The following is a 22,244-nucleotide window of genomic DNA, read 5'->3' on the forward strand; positions in this document are numbered from 1 at the left end:
ATCATTTGAAGACTGAAATCCAATTTAATTACTTCCCATTTACACTAGACATAAATTGTGCAGCAAACTTTTTAACAACGCTTCTAAATTCACAACACACTTAGTCCAAAACTCCTGAAGTTAATATTTTTGCACTTGGGATTGCTAATGTTTGCTAAAACCCAAAACATTCTTCAGCTGACTAAAAGCTTTACATCCTTAGAACGTAAAATCTAAATATAAATGTGGTGGGCGTATGTGGATATTTTCTCTCTGAGGAGGCTCTGTTACAAATTTCCAATGTTTTACGCCACCACCAAGCCTCTGCTAAGCCGTGACACCTGTTCAGAATTTTCAGCTTCTTAACCCCTTATTACACTTCCTACCATCTGCAGCAGAAGGTGGAAAAGAGTTCCATCATCCCGGACTTGCTGTATTAATTCTCAATGGCTCCTCGGTGTCCTTCAGTATTTTATATTAATACCCACTTTAAGGACAACTAACTAAATGGATGAACTTGCCTCTCACATAACTGATGCCAGTAGATAATCTGGTTATCAAGCAGACCCTGGGAAAAAAACCTACAAATTCCATAGGAGGAACACCAAAGATAATACTGTTAATAATAAATGTTATTACTGATAATAATAAATGGTTTAGAACAAAATGGAACAGCACTAAGCTTTTAACATTATGCTAAATGCATTCTTATCATTCACATTAATAAGGATTCACTATTCTTAGGTTTGATATATTTAGCAAACATTGGCAGTACACAATGCTACTGACTGAAAATTCTTTTAGCATTACTATGCAGACATTCATTTTAACATTTCTGAAAAAAATAAACCATGAGGATATCTCCTAGTTAAAAGTCAAAATACCTTGTTGAGACAAAATGCCTCTGTAAGAAAACCTGTTTCAAAAGACTCCTTTTAATTAAAAACTACACACGACTCAAATTAATCACAATATGAATTTTGACCTGATTTATTCATACAAATCAATCCAAATTCATTTTAGGCCCAAAATATATATGATAAGGATACTAGTAAATTTTTCCAGGTACTAGAGAATCTTGTATAAATGTATCTGTTCGAGCGCTTCTCTGTCAACATCCTTTTCCATATACACATCATAGTTTAGCTGCACCTCTTCGACCCATTGACTGAGCTGTACATCTGTCTGAAACAATGAAAGCAGAGCCTTAAATCAACACCATGTTTAGAAACAGCAGGAATTTCAAGGTCAATACAGCATTAGGAAGGCAAGACATAATATGACAGATTAGTCATTCCAAATTATATGGCAATGATAAATTAATTTCTGGAAAAGCCATTTTAATTCAAATAGGAGATAATAAAGATAACTTTAAAAATTATCTCAGTCAATAGTGTAGATATTTTGTTAGCATATTCCAACTGCCTTTCTGTATGCATTTGTGTAAGCCTCAAGCATCCTGATCAGAGAGCAACACTCTGACAGATGTGCTGAGGGAGCAGCTAACAGTACCATGGAAGAATCGCAGGTATTTTCTTGTTTTACACCCAGGGAGTATTGTATTAAGGCTACAAAGGGCTTGTCAGCTGCTGTGTGACTACAGCCTGCTCCAAGAAAAGTTAAAATAATGACACCACTGCTGCTCTACCACCCATCAGCATACAGGCAACAAGTAATTCAATTTCTCTAAAACTAACTACTGTGGTGAGCAAGTCACTTTATACATAACCTTGTCACATCTGATCAGTGTTTTGTTTCCTAACTAAAGCTAGGCCACATAATTTGACTAGGTATCACATACATGATCTACCAATGAAAGACGCACTGTTGTTGTGTTTGTTTCAATTTAAAGCTATGTAACTGCAATTTAAAGCTATGTAGCTGATTCAGGATGCCTGATGGTAGTCACATGGCTAGCTGGGAGACCATATCTCTCACTAATCTGCACTTCCAAAAGCTCCTACTGGCATATTAATACACATGATAATACAATGATTCATGCAGACTACTGATACAGGCTGGGATTTTCATTTTCACATGAGGACAATCGAAGCACAGGAAGATGTGTTGGTGGTCAAAACAGAGTCCAGAGTCTTACACCTTTTAATCTCTGCACAAAATTGTATATCCTTCCTTACAGCAATACTGGCAAGCAGCTAACTTCAGCTACAGAGATGCCACTTTGATAGAAAATAACGAAGTGTGTCAGCTAAAACTGGCTGAGGGAACTTACCTGGAGCTTTGAAAGTGATTCTTCAAGACTTGGAACTGTCACTAATAGGGACCCTCTTTTCCTTACATTACAGGCAATAAATTCCCAAGCTCTGAAACATATTTAAAGGTAGATGACCAGTTTTTTGGGGAAAAACCACCCATATTTGATATACAATGAATCTAACACTTTATTTAGTTTTTTGGCCAGAGGTAGACTAAGCTTAAAGACTTGCAATACATGCTTATCAGTCATTATTAATATCTAAACAAATGTATTTGCAGGAATAAAACCAAGCTTTGTATTAAAACCACAGGGAACATATGGTCTTACAATGTTAGATTTTGTAACTTTTTATTTCTCACACATACATGCATATCATTTGGTATTGTCAAAACTTTCACTTTGAACAAGGGTTAAACATTGACATTTAGTCCCTTTAAATTTTTGGGTTTGAAGTGCAGTCTTTTATTAAGCTTCACAACAAGCTGCTCTTTACATACATACTTCGTGTACAGTCGTGACAAAGTACTTCTCTTAAGACCTTAGTAATCAGAGTATTTAAATATAGCCCCCAGCACTCCTTTTTTTTTGATTTTGCAAGTAAGATAATTTCTCACACTATGGTAATTCAGACTAAAAAGAATTTAATTTCCAGCATTCTTCAAACGTCATTTGTCTTCATGCTACTAATGCAACACTAAACCACTATCCCCAAGTTAAGACAGAATCAAATGAATTCTTAGTCATGTGCCTGGAAACATATCTCTTGGCATTTTGAAACACCCACTATCCTTCACCCATCCACTCTTTGCCTCTCTGGTTGGCATTGCCATCTGGTATCCAGGGCAGCAGGGCAAGCCTTAGCTGAAATTGGTACAAAATGTCAGACTTGGCTGGGATCAAGTGGAGACACAGGTACGCCTTCTTTTTGACTGCCCATTCTAAACTTCAGATGATCAAGTTATTTACATTTTAAATGGATGCTGCCAGATTAGCAAAAGCTCATCTGTGAGTGTCTTGTACCTAAAAGAGAACCTTAGCCACATGTTTGCTTCCTACCACATCCTTATGAGTATCTATTAGAAATATAATTAATAACCATGCTTTGTACTCCGTATATATTACAGCTCTGACATCTGCAAGTCAGTGACCCGTCTTACTTCTGAAGATCGAGCTTTATGCTGATACAAAAAAAAAATTTCAGATTCTTTAGCAGCAAGATACTATTTTAACATATCAGTGCAAGTATTCAAGCCAAGGTTTGGGTAAACAAAGCAGCAGGGTTTAGTGGGTTTAACAATAAGCAACTGCCAGAACACCTTAGCAGTTAAGTATAACAATTAAAAGTACGCAGTCTGAACAATTTCCTTATATAAATTATGTATGTGCCTTCAAAAAGCACAACCTTAAGGTTTTCCATAATTCACGAGGTTACACACACACTCCCAAAGAAATAGGTAACTTGTTTGGACACAGAGCTTACCTGGCCTGTTCCTGTCTGTCAAGAAAATATTCAAAGACATTATTCATTACAACAACATCAGCCTTCTGCAGAAGTGAGGGCTGAGTACAGATGTCTGCATGAACCACCTGAAGGAGAAAAATTTCCCAAGGCATAAATTAAGAGACAAATACAGCCTTCAAGTAGTCATGAAGCCTGTCAGCCTAATACAGCACCTGCTACCACCCTTTTGAACCAGCCACAAAACCAGGTATTTCAGCGGCTCCCCAGGAGATAAAACTGACATACATAACCATTATAACCTTTCAAAAACAAAAAACAAAACAAAACAAAAAAAAAAACCAAAAAACAAAATCAGATTTAACTCTTCTAAATAAAATACTCAATCCATTATGTTAAGTAAAATAAAGTACATCTTAATTTTGGTTTAGAACTGTGTGCCATAAAAGAGGAGATGATGTATGTGATGGCTGTTACATCTCACTTACCTATATTTTATAACAAATGTCCAGTGATTTCAGGAAAGATGGTAAGCTAGTTGAAGCTATTTTGAGGATATTAAAAGGTATCTCACAGGGTCAGTGGGTTACTGAAGGATTATAGCTAGAAAAGACATTAAGGACCCAGATTTGACAGCTGAATTCTCACAATGCATATTGGGACTGGGAATGCTGGAAAGGCAGGATGCTCAGCAGCACTGGAGGATCTAACTAAACAACTTCTTCTCCAGTCAGCATAGGAGGAGCTGTTTTGATTTCATCTACTTTCACCTACCAAAAAGGATATTAGCACATCATGTCATTTTTCAAAACAAGTGAGACGGGAGAATATGGATGCTCATTAACACTCTGATGTGTTTGATTTCCTCTTAGAGAAATCTATCAGTCTGACTCGATGATCTATATGGGTCTTTTTCAACTCAGGATATTCTATTATTCTGCATCCCAAATCTGATGAGAAATGTAAATTGGAATATCTTTTGAAGGGATAAGTGTTAGTCAGCATGAATTCACTAAAGGTAAATCATGTTTGACCAACCTGACTGACTTCTGTGATGAACCAACTGCCTGGATGGCTGAGGGCAGATCAGTGGATTTTGTCTACTTTGATTTCAGCAAGGCCTCTGACACTGTTTCTCACAACATCCTCACAGGCAAACTCAGGGTGTGAGGACTGGATGAGTGCACAGTGAGGTGGATTGAGAACTGGCTGAACAGCAGATCCCAGAGGGTCATAACCTGTGGCACAGGGTCTAGTTGGAGGCCTGTCACTACTGGTGTCCCCTGAGGCTCAATACTGGGTCCAGTATTGTTTAACTTATCCATGAATGACTTGGATGAAGGGGAGATGCCTCCTCAGCAAGTTCACTGATGACAGGAAGCTGGGAGGTGTGGCCAATACCCCAGAGAACTGTGCAGCCCTTCAGAAGGGCCTTGACGGGTTGGAGGGATGGGCAGAGAGGAACCTTCTGAAATTCAGCAAAGGCAAGTGCAGGATCCTGCACTGGGGGAGGAATAACCCCATGCACAGGATAGGATACTAATGGCAGTCCTAATATTTTAAGCCACAGTTCAGAGAGATGCTTGAACTACAGGCAAACTTTGACTGTAAGTTGATGTTTCCCTGACCTGAGTGATACTTAAGACTTGACCTAAAATTACTCTGCATTTACAGAGTGGGTGACCATACTGACCAAAGTGACCTAAGCACCTCATTCTCCCCAAACACATCCTCATTCCTGTTAGGGAATTTGGGACCACATAAGCATGTATGGTTGCACAGTGAGCCAGACCCAGGTACTGCTCTAGTCAAAACCCCAATATTGCTGGGTCCAGTTTCAGCTGAACCAGTTCTCTGATCTGCTTGGCTGTGTGCTGGCACAACAGAGGAGGCAGCAACTGATTTTAAAACTGCCCTGTTGTCCAATGGAATACACACTAAGCCTTTCATGATTACAGGCAATTTCTGAATTGAGGTCACAAGTTTCCTAAGATCTGTAGAACTGTTTACTTTCCTCCCAGTATTTGTTTCCTCAAATGGCAAAAGATGCTGAGCAACCTTCTATGTACTTTAACAAACCAAGTGTTGACCAAAGAAACACAAGGATCACTCAGAGATTTAGCCACTAAAAATACCATTTCACTTTGCTATCCTTTAGGAATGTATTCTAATAAAAATTCAGAATATCTTGAGAAAAACAATCTCTATTTAAGAAGAGTCTCTTAAAAGTTTTTCCAACTTGTGTCATGAATTATGACCAGCAACTGGATTCTCACAATTTTTCAAGCTGATATGTACCTCTAGAGAGGATTCATTTGGGGGTGAAATAAAAATCTAAGATTTAAATGTTCAAAGCAGTGTGATAACAGGAGTCACATGACTAAATTAGCATTTAATGAGACTCAAAGAGCTAAGTCCTCGGGCACTGCTTTGAAAACCTATTATCTTATCTTTATGCTCCAAAATTAATACTTCAGCAGAATTACAAGGTGTGAAGAAAAAACATAAAAGTTTATAATAAAAAAATATACAAGGCTGAAAAGCATGCTTACAGATCTCCAGCTCCACTGAATTAACTTGACAGAGTTCCTAACTGTACTTTCAGTTTCATCACAATAAAGTGTTATGAACACAAAACATATGCAAAACCCAAAGGTTATGGATAAACTGTCAGCAACTGCGATTGAATTGAGCAACCCAATGATACTGCTTACCCTGTGTTAAATATTTAATGTTTATTATTTCTTTCTAGTTTAAAATTGGGTTACCTTAATTCCTAAGAAATTACTATACTCAGCAGTTTGTGTGACTTCATTCAAGAGCACATGCATACAACACAGGATTAAAGCCAGTATTTTACCCAGCATATTCTATTTACCAATTTTTGCTGGTAACAAAATAATGGGTATTGTCCAGAAAGGAAATTTTTTTCCCTCTTTAAAATATTAGTAGCTATTCCCATAATAAAACTAGGGAAATGATTCCCATAATGATAGCACTTTGTTTGAAACCCATTTTGTTTGTGGAAGGTACATATACACTGACATTCTATGGAAGGAAATACTGATAATTCTAAGTCCTTTAGGAGTCCTTAGATGCAAATTTGCAAATCCTACAAACATCTTTCTGCTAACAAAAGTGAATCACAGACATATACTTTTGTGTTTGTGACAGAAATTCTTTATACACTCAGTTTCACAGAAGTGAGTGGCAATGGTGTAATTGATTTTACTGAGAGAAGCAGCTAAGATATATCTGTTTTGTGTGAGCCAATGGGTAAGTCCAGTCAGGAAAAAGGCTAAGTGATTAATATTTTGATAATTTCCCTCTTCCTCTCTGCTATAAGATCCCTTTTTTCCTAATGCAAAGCCTTTGTATAGGATCAAAACAAGCAAAGACAGAAACTTCTCAGAATGCTGATTTACCAGCCACTCACTTAAGCCAGATACCTTGTACACAGTGGTTAAAAATACATAAACGAAAACATATATTTAGTTACCTTTATTCTGTCAATGAACTTGTACTTTGTAATCATCATTTCTTGCAACTGGCAAAAGTCTGCATTCATTTCTACTCCATGCAGCTGGGAAGCTGAGCTATAAAGATAACCCTACATTAGGAAAAGGAAATTTAGTAACTGTGATGCCTTTTAAACAAGTTCAAATTTTTAATTTAAAAAGAAGAGAATAAAACACAAGTTAAGATTTAAAAAAAGTTTAAAATAGCGAGTTGAGAAATGCCTTTCAGTGGATGTGACATATTTTTCAGATCTAAGCCCCTGATCTGGCAATTCCCACTTATGTCGCATGAATTTTAGTAAGAGATCGGAAATGACGTCAAAAAAACAAGAAGGAAAGCTCCAAGTTCACTTCAATTGCAAAACATATGGAAAATAGTCTAGGGAAAAAAAAAAGGTGTACCAAACAAGTTATGAAAATAGTAGGAAGGGAAAAGACTAAATGTAATTTTTGTTTCTTGGGATAATTGAAGAAAATATCAAGAGAAAAGAACAAAAACAGGAGACATAGTCAAAGTTAGTGAAAATGGAGGACAATAGTGGGATATTTTGGGATATAGTGGGATATTTTGATACCAAGTCTTTATCAGCACCTCTAAGTTATTGTATTACTGACATTTTCAGATGCTTCATACAGGTACATGAGCAAAAAAAAGCTAAATTAATGCCTTAATCTTAAACCCAAAAAATAGTTCAGTTTGGACTAAGATTTTGAGAAGTTGTTGGAAACATCAGAGAAGAAAAAGTACAAATACTTGAGCATACAGGGCCCTAACAAAGATAGTGCTTTAAGTACCACTGTCTCCACTGAGCACAGTTATACCTTGCCAACAATGGCAAACTGCTGAAGATACAGAATATCTGAGATATACATGTATTACAACTTCATTATTAAGGTTTTCTGAAACCATTCAACTCAGAGAGTAGAAAAGCAACCTGTGAAGGTGAAGTCACCCCTCCTCCAAGGCAAGAACATGTTACAAAGCAGAACCCTTTTTTGAAAGAGTGCTTTGAGAGCACCTTCTACTATAATAACACAAGCATTTAAATACTTCAGAACAAATTCAGCCTAGCAAAAGTGTTACCATTTAAGGACCCAATGCTGCAAATATTTACAAATGGGAGTAACTCTCCTCATTTGAGTAATCCCAAAATTAGACTATTCAAATGAGTAAAATCACATGCTCAAGTGTTTCCAAGATTGAGCCCTAAACAGCCATTGACTTTTTAAAGAAAATAGTAATGTGTGTTTTGCATTGCTGTTGGCCATATGTTGCACCAGCCATGCCAAAAGCAATCAAAATTGCACTCAAGTTTCTCGATGAAGTATTTTATGTGCATTTTAAAACGCAGAGCAGGACAATATGTTTTTGGAGACAAATTCATATCAAAGTCTTCCTTTGTGTAATTTAACAGTTTGTCAGCTTCATAAAGGAATTTAACATAACTAATCTATATATAGGCATGGTCAAGACATAAGAGGACAAACTTACTTATGAAAGAGACAGCAGGAACGAGTAAAAGAGCAGCATGTGTGACAGCAATATGCTACTCTGTTGGACAACACAGTTTTCCTCTCCATAAGCAAGATCATTTGTGTTCCCTCTTGTGAGGAACAGCGGAAGAACTGAAATTGCTAGTAAACAGCACCTTACACTATTCAGAGAGTCAGATCAGAGGGGCCTCTCAGAATGACCCATCCAAGATTGAGTAATGAGAGTAGGCAGTCAGAAAAGAGGGAAAATGTTTGTCACAGTAATAAAATATGAATTCCTGGGCTGGAAGTTACCGCAAATAGCACTGCACCAAGCCTGGAGCCAACGTCAACCACTACCTTTCCTGTCAGGTCAGGCAGTACATGTTGATAAAGAAACTTCAGTTCCATGAGGGAAAAGGAATGCGAAATAAACTCTGGGAAATAAGAACAGAACAAAGGTGTTGGGTGGGCAGTACTAACTACTGTGTAATTAACTATTGAAATAGTAACCCGAAGAATTATCTTCACTGAAAACTTGTATGGTTTCCTGCCTGCACTAGTGCTGGGCACCCTGAAACACCAGGGTTTGCAGATCAGAGGTAATCTGCCAAGCAATCTGTCCCAAGTCTGGAGATTCTTTGCCTTACATGGAGAATTTTGAAATCCTTCATGAAACTGAATTACCTTTTTCTGCACAGTAACATATGTTAAAGAATACAAAACAAAGTAACTGGGAACCGTTTAACTGAAAAAGGAAATGTGGTACCCAAGGCTCAATACAATTTGCGCATAACATTTTATGGGCAGACACCTTAATAGCTTTAATTTCAACTCTAAGGTTTTAATGAATGAAATGTTCTCCATATAAACCATTCCTTCAGTGGCTGTGCTATACTGGCAACAGCACTGATCTGTACCACACCACACACAAGCTTTAAGACTGATGGTGTTTTCTACTGTTTTTCAGCATGTGAGAGAAGACTGAGGCTACTGCAAGGACTCCTACCTACAGTGTTGTCTTCCTCTTGCATCTTCCTCTCCAGGGGTACATAGCCTGCCTCTTACCTGCCCAGTTTTTGCGGGCAACAACCGTCACTCATACACTGCAAATTAATTCAACTTACATGTGTAGGAGGCTCCTTCCATTGGTTATGGGAAATAATTCTGGTCTGTGTATTGCACCAGTCTGGACAGAGTCCTCCATCAGCTGTATGTTGTCTTGTCCAGCTGAGTCACTGCACAAACCAGTTTAATTAAACTCAATTTGTTTCTCTTGTTCCCAAAAGAACACTTACCTAAAGATGCAGTTTTGTATGAGCCACACTCTGTGCAGTAGCTCCTACTCATTTTCCCCTCCTCACACAATGAATCAACAACATCATCATCATAAAGGAATGCATCAACATGAATCATGGGCAGTGGATGCTGGTGTATCTGAGAAGAGGAATAAAACCTTAGAAAAGGCGTAACCAAGTCTCTTAATTTCACTTACACTGTCATGTGTTAACTAACATGTCCCACCATCCTACCTTTCCCAAAATCTCAGAGATCCATGTTTTTCCATATGCAACAATTACAAAAAAAAATTAAACAACAGAAATCCTACATGTAAACTGGGTCATCAAATTCCACTGAAATAACCAGCACGTGACAGTTGACAAATGAAAGCAAGCTAGTTTTGATACCTGAGCAGGGGCCTGATGTGAGTTTTGTCTCCTTAGTGCTTGCTTGGCTATAGAGAAGATACACGGTAAATGAAGCTTTTCCTCTTCTTTTAATGAGGAATGTAACTTAAATTTAGGAGAAAGGTCAATTTGCTTCTCAGCCTCAACTGACTACTTTTAACATCATGCCTTATGCCTCTACCTAGAAGCACCCCTGATTAACATGAGTGTCACTTTCAATCAAAAGTACACCAGGTGGGATGCTTGTCTTCTCATCATTTCAAGGGATATGATCTTCATCCTCCTACTCATCTTTCCTCCCTTTTCCAGGCTTGCTGCATGTGGCCAATCCACTTTTCCCACTGAAGAGCCACACACCACTTTTCTGGGAAATGCATTAACTTTCCTTGTATAATGACAGCTCAAGTAGAAAAGGTGCACTCTCCTCCCACAGGACTCACAACCCACCTCTTTCTGAGCCATCAGAATCTGAAAAGAGCTGGATATCATCTCTGGGCTGCCCACATTATGGCAACAGCAAAACACTGGCCCTGTGTTCCTGTTGCCTTTAAGGGGGCTGATAGAACCTATTATGGAGCTAGCATTAAAGAATCACTGTGACAGGTGCCATACCACACAGAATTAAAGCTATGCCAAATAACTCATGATCAAAGTATTAAGAACTATGAAGAAACTTTCCTGGAGTCATGCAAACACAGAGCAACAGACCTGAGACCCAAACTGAGATTTCCTACACTTCAATCCATGCTCATTCTCTATTATGAACTACTGCTAAAAATGAAATCAGAATAATGCTGTGGTTCAGCAAAAGCAGACCATAACAGTTAGCTTACTTTCTGAACAGCTTGATGTTCCGAAGTGAACATTGCCTCAATGGGTAAACGATTCCGCAAATCTTCAGCGATATTTCTGAGCACAACATCGCTGTTACTCACCACAAACTCATCAAAGTCATCTATAAATCAAGACAAAAAAAACCCCCTGAACAATCACATGCAGATCACGTGGACTAAGTGATGACCAGTACAATACAGTTGCAAGACATAAACAACCCCAGATGGACAAAGTTTTTTATTTGAATGCATTTTTCAGCCTTTGTTAGCTTTTCCAGCCAATGACAGTTTTGGATTGTAATAACTTTGCCATGTAAAATAAATGCACTGCTTTTCTGAAATCTCAAATTATTTTCATATTTATAAATTTATAACTCACATATGATGGTCTGGGCTGCCACCAAAGTGATACTGTTTCAGCTTAAGATATAAAAAACATCAAAGATGTTTTTGAACTATTGGAGAAATTACAAAACTCGATAGTTGCCTGAATGCAGGCTCTTTTTTTTTAATACAAGTTTCTTTTTATACATATGATCTTTCTAATAAACTTACCAAAAAATCGGGGATAATGCACAGTTCAACAGTTCAACTCACAATATATTTTACATTACCTAACCTATCAAAATATTTCAAGTGGGAAGGTAAATAGGAATGGATGTAAACCAATACATTTTTGCAAAGCCACACTGTAAATTTTTGCTATTTTTCCAGGATATTCCTGCATTACTTTAGCACATTTTTTTAACAGACATCTATAAAAAAGATTGAGAAGGAAACCATGTCAAGTCACTAATCCTTTCTTCTTCCAAGGCTCAATCAATACTGTCATTACTTCTCCAAACTGTTCTTTTAAAAATGATTGTTAATCCTGGAGACTCTATAACCACCCTTAGCCATCTATTCCAGTGTTTGACTACCCTTAATATTAGAAAGGAATACTCTTCTTAATTACTGATTTAGACTTCCTCTGCCACTACTTATTCCTTTCCATTATATAGTAACTATTTACTTCCCTGAAGACTTATCGTGCATCACATCAGTCTTCCTTCCAAGAAAAAACGAGATTTGCCTATCCAGACCCTTCCTGATTTTTTTTCTCCTAGAGTATGATCATTCTCAACACTTCCCTTTGGATCTTCTGGACTCTCTCATCCTTTATGACCTGCAGTATTGAGTGCCGGACACACCAACCAAAGGTTTACTTGCACTTACCAGACTTTTCACATCTTGCAGCCAACATCCTGCTTACACCCCCTCAATTTCACCTTGAGAGTATGATGTTCCTAACTGGCATTCAGCAGCTTTTCCTGCTATGGTTTCCTCAAAAGGACTAGATGAAATTCCTTTTTGTCTGGACATCTCACTGCTTTGAGGATGTTGAACTGGATCTAAACAAAGGCTCATCTCAGATCAAAGCTACATACCTGTAAAAGACAACCACCGCTACCACCAAAAAGCAATCACTAATCTAATCCTGAAAAAATATACCAAACCCATCTATTAAGTCACATCTAAAAACAGACATGTATGTCCTCTCTTCCCCACCCCTTCTGGTTTGTTTCTTGTTTTATTTAGACTGCCAACATGTTGGGTAGCAACTGTGCTTTTTCATGTACATGCATCACTCACAAAAAGAAAATCTGACAGCTTTTACAAGTGTTTTTAAAAAAAGCAGTGTTTGCTAGCATTGCTGTTCCAGAGTGGCAACATTAGTACAGAAAAGCTTGATGGCAAACAGGTTCAAAATAAATCTACAGCATACACTACAAGTTTCTCTATGCTAATATATTTAATCTTTCCTGTGGATCATGGGAAATGCTAAAAAGAGTGAGAAATTTTAAGGCTAGTATAGAAAACAGAAACCTGCTAACCTTTTAAATGCTTCTTAAAAGCTTTTTGCTTAAGCACTGTAGTGAGAACAGTATGATTAAAGAGATCATCATTTATTGGTGCAAAATGCTCTCCTCTTAACAGTGCAAATGTAAATGGTTCTTTCAACCCATCCCAAAATGGACTTGAACAGATAATCCTGAATCCCCCTTACTACTGCTGTGTAGTAAGCAGCAGAAACTTTAAATTATCCGTATTCCCTTAAGATGAATTTGGTTTATAATTTATTAAATGCATAGCAGTAATGCTCCAAGGCCCTGATGGGCCATTGCCATTGGTAGTTGTTATACTTCAGGAAGACAATTCACTGCTCCAAAGTGCTCACAGTTACGTTCTCCAGAACCTCAGCTCCTAAAGAGATGCAGACTTTGCAGTGAGGAACACAGGAGGGATAGAGGCGGCAGCTGCAACAGCAGCACCACCAACACAACAGGTGCAATGGAGCAGCTCCAGCTTGTCAGCATTTTAATTTGAAACCTCTAATGAGCACCCATCCTGTTAAACTCACAGTCCATCCAATAATTTGTAGATTTGTTGTGAACATCCCAGCAGCAGTGAGTGATTTTTCCAATCAGCTCAGGGAAGATTTCTATGGATGTGACACAGCACAGAATAAACCCAGATATGAGAAAAGAAGGTGAACAAATGTAACTGTAGCTTAACTGGGACTATCAGCACCACAACATGCCCTCAAGAGTGCCAAGGTGCCAGTTTGCTGAGGAGGATAACATCTGAGGAAGCAAGGGGAAAAATCGTGCTAGAGACAGAACAAGAGAGTAGAAAGCTGATATTAGCAGCTGAACAGATCAGTGCCTGTGGGCAATAAGCCTCTACATCTGGCATTTGCTTTAAAACAATACTATTACTATGCAAGAGAGCTCATCCAGCTGTTATAGTGCCTGTTAAGAGTATCAAATTCATATACAGCATTTAATGAAATACAGGAAGTGTTCCTAGACCACCAGGCCAGCCACATCACACTGCAAATACAGAACTTCAGCTTTCTTCCTCACAGATCTAGTGCATCAATAGGATCTGCTCCCTCATGGCCTGGGTGACCCTTCCTGGCCAACATTAGTGACTGACAGCTCTCCAGACTATTCAGTGTTCCAGCTCCACAGTAGAGAAACACACACCTTCAGTGGGAGACAGGCAGCACATGCATCTTCCTCTAATCCAGAATATCCCTTCCCTGCCTTGAGTTCTATCTGTATGGTACCTGTCACAACACTGACCATCTTGCATGGGGCCCTCTGATCTCTTCTTGCAAAACAAAGTATGACACACACAGGTTCTTGTATGCTCTGTACAAAACAGGTCCTAAGGACAACACACATGCAGCCCAAGGAAAAAACTTGAAACACTGGCACTGAAAAATAAATGACGAATGGAAATGCTCCCTTCTGACTATCAGTTAATGAGCTAAAACATAATAAGCAGGAACAAAAAAGGAGAAGGACATCTGAATAGACTCCATCTGAGACAACAAAATGGCAGCTGCAGCAGAAGTTGTGTGTGCAACACTCCACACCTGTGTGTATAGTCTGTGACTGAACTCTGACACGGAGAATCGACTCATTCCTGTCAAAGCAAGAAACAGCAACAGCTACCATAATAACTCATTTACTTTTGCAGTATGTAAATATTTGTAGATTGCCATCAAGTAGGAAACACCAGTGCCAAATATGAAAATATGCATCTCTGCTGGTATAGTTTTATCAACTCCACCCTTGTGTTTAACAAATTGTTCACTCTTGAGAATCTCAGTATCACCTTACAAGGGATCTTCAAGAGGAAACAAAAATAGAAAACTGTTTTATACGTCATTTTTGTACTTGTTATATACATAAAATATATATAACATGAAATGGACAGCGTGCAAGCCAACCTGTGTTCATTGAACAGACAACTAACCAGGAAACCAAGTACAGTTCATGAAACACTGCAAGATGAATCACAATCATTTGTTTATGGAGGAAGTCTGAGTGCGTAGTGTTTGTATTTTACTTCAAAAACCGGTTCCACTGGATTTACTCAACATGCATTTATAAAATTTAATTAACACATTGCAAAAAGCCTCATTATCACCCTGGTGCTAGTCAGCCTTTCTACACAAGCTAAGAAAACATCACAAGCCTTCACACCAGATAGAGAGCACCGCTATACCAACATCTAAACACCCGGGCACTACAAAATACAGGATTGAAGACAAGCAATGTGTGATTTCCAAATGACAACAGAAGATTACAGAAAGAAGAGGATTTAGCAAAGGCAACCATAACAGCAAGCACCTTATGGTCTTCTAGATATATTCTCCGACTCACAGAACAGCAAATATTAACAGCCACGTTACTTAATACAAGGTTAATTTAGTAATTCAGCATGTTTTCATAATACTGGACAACCCAGTCAAGGAGGAAGCACCACATCCCTAAAACTTTTGTATCGCCCTTTTTGGCTAAACCATTTGAGAAGCAATATGTGGCCTCAGTATATCATGTACCTCAGGAACTCTAAATATTATTTCTATCCCAAAGCATACATAGCTACTAGTAGAAAGTAACTGGCTTTTTCCAATAGAAATATAACCAGAGCTTATTTTGTTAGTTTAAGTATTTTACATTGATTAATTGAAAGAAGCTTTAAATTTTAAACAAGGTAAGTCACATACCTGTTTAACAATCACCACTATTAAATTTCAGTGACTAACAACTTAGAAGTACTTGGTACTCTGGAGACCTCTCTCACACCAGTATCACTTGTCACAACAAAGGAAATTAATGACAATTCCCAAAGTTGATGATTCATGAAATTGTAGGTAACAACCCATTTTAGTTTATCAAACAGAATAGTGGAAAAGAATTTTGGTATGGTATAATTTTAACAAATAAATCCATTCCAGTTAATGTGGAAATGCAGTGTTATTTTTATCTCTTCTGAAAGGGTATTTTACCTGAATAAATCACTTCTACAAGTTTGGATATGAAGCCTTGTACTAAATTGCTTTTTCACATGCACATGCACAAAAGCACATACTATACTTGCCCCATTGCAGAAGCCCACATTTTCATCCTTTTTAAAGATACTCATTCCACTTTAGTTCCATTCCATTAAAAGAATCAAGCTTTTTCTTATCCAGTTTCCTCTTCTTGTCTTGTGAAAATTATCATCTGATAACTTTACCTAGCAGGTCTGAGAACATGCTAATGCCTAGATAATAAAGTACATGATAGAAAATTCTGGACACACTTGGTCTGCTCCCAAGAGTCTGATGAGAAGTTTCTTCTCTGTATGCAGAACACTGTCCTAAAGCAGCACATCCTCCATAATCAGTTAGGTTAATTTTATAAGATACTCCTCCCTCACTGCCTGTTAAAAGCCTGAATTTACAGCACTGACTGCCCTCAACTTTCAAGTCACAAGACTAAATTGTGCTCTAACCTCTTAAACAGCTGGTTTGCTCCCAGTACAAGTGAAACCACAAGAAAAAAATTAATTTGTACTTAATTATATGTTGCTTATCCTTAAATTATAAGATTTGTAATGAGATTTGCAAGGATTATTATTCAATTATTATTTTGAGCAATTCTCTTGATATTGGATATTTTGAATACTGTAGGAACAATCAGCAATTCAGACCAGTATATCACTTCGAAATCTTAGCTTCAGATTTAAAAGTTTCTAAGGCAATGTATAGATTAGAAAAGGTTTGTAACAGTGTCTTATTACACTGTTACATGAACTGAAAAAAACTTTTAAGTTAGTATCAAAACAGTAAGTTTTAGCCCTGATGGAAAAATATTTCAATCTTAGACCCCATGATAGAACACAAGAAGCATAAAGGGTCTTATCACCGTATCTGTGCTTCACTGACATTAACTGAGAGACAGGCTTTGTAATCTACATTTAAGTGCTAAGTACAGCCAAAGTGTTCAGCAGTTGCCAGTAGGTAGAGTGGTTTGGTGACTTCAATCTCAAACTCAAGATTCAGATTCCTGTATTTACCTCCCCTGATTCCTGTCTTCCTGTTCGTGTAAACACATAGCTTGGTCAATTCTTTCACTGGTTATCTCCTCCAGCACTCATTCTTACCAAACACAACCTTTTCTGCTACTGAAAATTTTAGAATCTCAGCAGTAGGAGGTTCGAGTGGGAACATGACCCAGCTATACAACAAATGCTGGACCCAGCTGAGGGGAATCATTGGGGGGGTTTCCCCAAGTGGTTTGAATTAGCTCTTGGGCTTCACCCAGGTTTTCTTAGCCGGAACTTCTGGAACATGGTTATTGCAAAAGGATATTAAAGCATTAATCATCCTATTATAAAAAAGTTAAGACACCAACAGTTCCTGTTCTTTTTTCCAACTCTTACTATTTCATTTTCTTTAAGATCTAAGACTAACTCAAAAGAAAAGCTGGAATGCAAGTCACCGTGAAATGACGTACATTTCACTGCAGTGTGTGGGAAGAGCTAGCTGATTGTGAAACAGCCAAGCAGTGTTGCTAAGCAGCTGTTTTAAAACAGTAATGTCTTCTTCCATTACACATAAAGATTCGCAATGTCTAAAATTCTCAACACAAAAAATCCCCACATTCATACAAAGAAAAAACGAATAGAATCTTGCATTCACTTACATTCCCATAATTACTAAGGAAGGTTAGTCAGAAATCATCGCAGTGAGAACACGTTCAGTGTTCTCTCAGTTCAAAATATGTAAGGCTTTACTTCAGGTAAGTTAACCACCTTTACTATAAATAAATTTGTCTCTTCCATGGAAGTTTCTCAATAACGTTTCATGCATTCAGTGTGCGAGTCAGAAAACACCAACTAAGTAATAAATAAGGCTGTCTTTGCAATAACACTAATCCTAAAGGTCAGCCACTTTATGCAGGACTTTACTTTAAGGATGCATGTACACTTTAATTCAGAGAGAGGCGTGATGAAGGAAAAAAGCCTGACTACAGCTAACACTGGAATCACGCCCAGTTCTTCTCAGCTGGAGGTAAAACTAAAAGCTCAACATCTTGACAGAAACAGGAATGGGATTCAGGAGGACGAGGTGGGGAACTGACACACCACAGAAAAACAGTTTGTCTGTGGGGATACCATTTTTGTTTCCATTTATCCTATCCTAGCTTTCATTCAGAGTATTATCTCTCCTTCCCTACCACTTTTTTTTTCTTTTGTTCATCAGAGGCTTGTGTCTTTCCTATGTCTGTATCACCAAAGACTAGGCTTTTATTTCCAGGTGGCAAAGAGATCCGGTAATTTTACATCTCCCATAAAACAGTCTCCTCTCTGCACAGAGAGAACACCATATTCCCTAGCTGTATTCAGGGTACAGCAGCAGAAACCTCTACCAGCTCCTCACTATCCTCAGTCCAACTAGTATTAATTATCACAGGACTATCTAGGTATTAAAATGGGCAGTATAATTATTCAAATGCAACAATTCTGAGGGGAAAAAAAAAGCCACAGTAAAAGTTACTGCCAGTATGCAGCCACAGAAGTAGCTCAGAGAAACAATCGAAGAGAAGTATCATCAAGAGTGCTGTGCTGGGGACATCACACAAAATATTTGCATCTCTGAGGAAACTGCACAAAGGCTAAAGGAATGTGACCTGCAGGACAAATGCCTCTCCTCCCTTACTGTTCAACGCTGCAAGAAAATAAAACCAGTAAGGGAGAGATACTGATCTTGTACTCCAGTCCTGTACTCATCAGGGTGAAAGCTAGAGATAAAGCAGGACACAGCCATTCAGACAAAGGAGATTAGAAAAACAGGAACAGGTTAATGACCCAAAGAGGCAATGAAACATATCTTGATTGTTTAACAACGAAAAGTTTTTACACATAGCCAAAAAGCTTTCTAATTCCCGCTCTTTTACCATGTAAACATAAATGTATGTTAGAGAGGGAGACTGCAGCATCGAGAGAGTACAAGAATTGGACAAACATTAATACTTTTCCTTAAAACACGATAAGCAACAGATTCAGAAACTGGTAACTTCTACAAGCATTAGCACGAGACCAAATCCTATAGGCTCTAAATTCCTCCACAAATGTGGCAATCAGGGAAATAAGATTTAACTAAGTCACACCTGGGAACAAATATGGTTGCCTATAATTCTATACTGCATCAGCACTTGACAAAATACAATCACAAAGTGTAAGCAAATGCCAAAGATGCAGATACCTAAAGTGCAACTTGATTTCTCAGAATATTAATTAATAGCATGCAGCCAGGGTATTAACAATGAGCATTTTTTTTAAAAGAGAAAATTAGCATAAAATATTACCAGAGCACAAGCCTGTAAAGAAAGAATTCTAAACCAAAAAAGATTCTGAAGTTGGCCTGACAAGGAGACTAAAGAGATGAAATTATATTAATTACTTCAGCTGCTTGATCCTGATTGCCCTGTCCACTCTGTTCTCTGATCTGCAGCCTAAGAGCTGAAAAGCCATTGAATGGCAACTGTAAAGCTAATTATGTTTAAAGATGATGCATACAGTGAAGCAGCAGCAATCACTATTGATGCGAACAGTATAAAAATAGAAGGACATAGATTGCTCAGATGTACCACACACAAAGTAGATCAAAATTTGGAACCTAATTTACACTTTGGGTTGTATCTTAATTATGATGAGCAAATACGAGGCAAGAATATATGTGTCCTTTCATTGAAAGAACTAGGCAAAGAGCTGCATCATTAAAATTCAGGAAAAATATTTGAGAGATCATAATCTAACAAACGCTAGGAACTGTAGCATATTATCTTTCACAGAAACCATCTATGGTAAGTTTTGGAAGCTGCAACATAAAAAAAAATTAAAATGTATTCATTGACAAAGGATTTTGGAGTCTACAAAAACTATGCCATTGGCTAAAAATTCCCATGGCAGAAGTAAAACACGATCATAGAATCAAAACGGAGAAAATAGTAAGTATTAGTTTCCTAACTGAAACAGTTCAGCATTTTCAAGTTTCACTAGTAAGTTCCCACATGCTTTACTGTATTTGTAAAGGAGTCAGGAAGCTGAGAAAGCCATATATGCACACCACACGAACTAATATAGTGTATAGGAGCTGTGATGATTTATGTTAAGTGAATAAGCAATATGAATGATTGCATATGAAATTCAATGAGATTTTTATATTAGAGCATACTGCATAGAAGAAAACCACTTCTAACAAGATTATTTACAGTAACCCAAGCCCTGTTTAGCAAGCAGAGCATGCTACTGTGTGCACACAAGACCTCAAAAATGGAAGGATGAAGTGCTTAACAGCCAATTGCTCAGCATTATGTCTGTACACACATGCAGACGTATGCATGTGTAAATATATATATACACACATATGTATATGTACATACACACACAGAGAAAATTAGAATGTTTAACTGCAATTAACACTAACTACTTCCATCAAAATTCAGCCTTCAAGTTCTGGGGAGGCCCATCTCTGCTCTAGTCGTGACAGCTGACTCCCAGACACTCTGCAACATTTGGCAATGTCTCTTCTAAGAAAGTACCCGTTTGGGTGGGAGGGCTGCATGCCTGTCACGGACAGTAAATGCTGTTCCCAGCTGGTTCCCTTCCTATAAATCCAGCAGAGGGCCTGCTCCACCTGAGAAGGATCTGTCCTGCCTCTCCGAGTGACTATGGGAGCCGCAAACCACAGGGCAACAGTGAGTTTGCAGTTCCAAGTACCTGGACAGCTGGACAACTTCTTGGTGTCAGAGCTACCTTTGTGCCACGGTGCCTGTGTGTTGGCTTATGAAGTTTTCACCTTGAAGTGGAAGTGCTGGAACAAAGACTCAAACAGGAAGCATAACCAGAGCACAGCAGGGCATGACTTGGAGAAGTATTGTTATCATATGATGGATTTCTCCTAACACGTGATCATCAGGGTAGATTTACCATCCCAGGAGACAATCATTAATAAACAGGACACACACATGCTGGATGCTTGGAACTGGATCACAAGACTGGAGGGGTCTTCCAGATTCCTATCTGCAATGGCAAACTGCACATATATCCTGAGACTAAGCAGCGTTTAGACTTTATTCAGCATGGCACTGTGTGCGTACAGCTTTAATACACTGCCTATACTGAGGTTTTCCGCGTCATTCTTTGTGTTCAGTTGCAAAATAACAGCTTCTGCACTGACCCATATTTCCCTTCTTCATCTGACACAAAATGCTTGATTGCAGCACACTGATGAAATTATATCCAGGCATAAACAAGGGAGTAAACAGAAAACTATGTTAACTTAAGGTGACATCAAGTGGTGAAAGTAGCGTTTGTAAATTAGCTCAAACCGCTATCTCCAAACTTCTGAAAGTCTGCTGTGATCACGTGTGAAGTTAAACAAGACAAGCCTAATACCCAAAGACCTCTCGGTGCGGCAGGAGCAAGGGGGCTCCGCACGACCTGCGCCGCCGCGGGGTTTCAGGGTTACCCCGCAGCCCGTCCTGCTCCGCTGCCGGGCGCGCCCACGCCGCGACACCGCCGGCCCCGGACACGGCACCGGCACCGCAGGCCGCGGCGGAGGGGGCGAGCGCGGCCCGGACCCGGGCAGCTGCGGCACGGCCACCCCCGATCGGAGCCGGGCAGGGCGGGCGCCACCGGCCGCGCTCTGCTCCAGCCTCCCCGAGCGCCGCAGCCCGGCTGAGCCACCCGACCGGCACCCGCCGGTACCCTGCGAGCCGCGTGCGCCCGGCAGGGCCGGAAGGGGGCGGCGCCGCGGCCCGGGCACGGTGCCCCTCGCCCAGGGTCCGCTCTCCCCCCCCCCCCCGCGCCGCCCCCCGCCCTGGCTGCCGCACCGCGCCCCACGGCCCGACCCTCCGGCGGGGCCGAGCGGGGTGCGGGCCCAGCCGGGGACGCGGGCGCGGTGCGGGCGCGGCCCCGCCGGCGCTTACGGGTGTTGCGCATCCAGTGCAGCAGGCGCGGCAGGTCGGCGGCGCGCGTGCCCCGCACGGCCGCCAGCACCGCGCGCCGCGCCGCCTCCAGCTCCATCGCGCCGCCGCCGCGGGGGGGCGCCACGCGCACCGCCTGCCGCACGTGGGCGCCCCGGGAGAAGCCCCGCCCCCTGCGCCCCCACCCAGCCGCGGCCCGCGCGTGCGCACGCGGGAGGGCGACGCCGACCGGAAGGGGCCCTTCTCGCATGCTCGGCCCCAC

General features: G+C 39.7%; 1 protein-coding gene across 1 annotated transcript; it reads right to left on the reverse strand.

Moving 5' to 3' along the window:
- Positions 1-898: 898 nt before the first annotated feature.
- Positions 899-22,232, reverse strand: LOC138112059 (uncharacterized). Its single transcript, XM_069018748.1, has 8 exons — positions 21,986-22,232; positions 11,169-11,290; positions 9,946-10,084; positions 8,963-9,084; positions 7,156-7,266; positions 3,678-3,784; positions 2,213-2,303; positions 899-1,164 (listed from the first exon to the last, which is right to left on the reverse strand). The coding sequence occupies exons 1-8, from the start codon at positions 22,230-22,232 to the stop codon at positions 1,048-1,050; spliced, it is 1,056 nt and encodes a 351-aa protein (XP_068874849.1). The 3' UTR covers positions 899-1,047.
- Positions 22,233-22,244: the final 12 nt, after the last annotated feature.

Source organism: Aphelocoma coerulescens, chromosome 5, assembly GCF_041296385.1.
Source record: "Aphelocoma coerulescens isolate FSJ_1873_10779 chromosome 5, UR_Acoe_1.0, whole genome shotgun sequence".
NCBI lineage: Eukaryota > Metazoa > Chordata > Aves > Passeriformes > Corvidae > Aphelocoma > Aphelocoma coerulescens.

Excerpts from the sequence above, each read along its gene's own strand:
- LOC138112059 (XM_069018748.1), bottom strand. The coding sequence starts at position 22,232 with ATGCGAGAAGGGCCCCTTCCGGTCGGCGTCGCCCTCCCGCGTGCGCAC. Across the intron at positions 9,085-9,945 it reads ATACAAAACTGCATCTTTAG|AGTTTATTTCGCATTCCTTT; the intron begins GTAAGTGTTCTT and ends CTTATTTCCCAG. Across the intron at positions 3,785-7,155 it reads AGTTCATTGACAGAATAAAG|GTGGTTCATGCAGACATCTG; the intron begins GTAACTAAATAT and ends TTTCTCCTTCAG.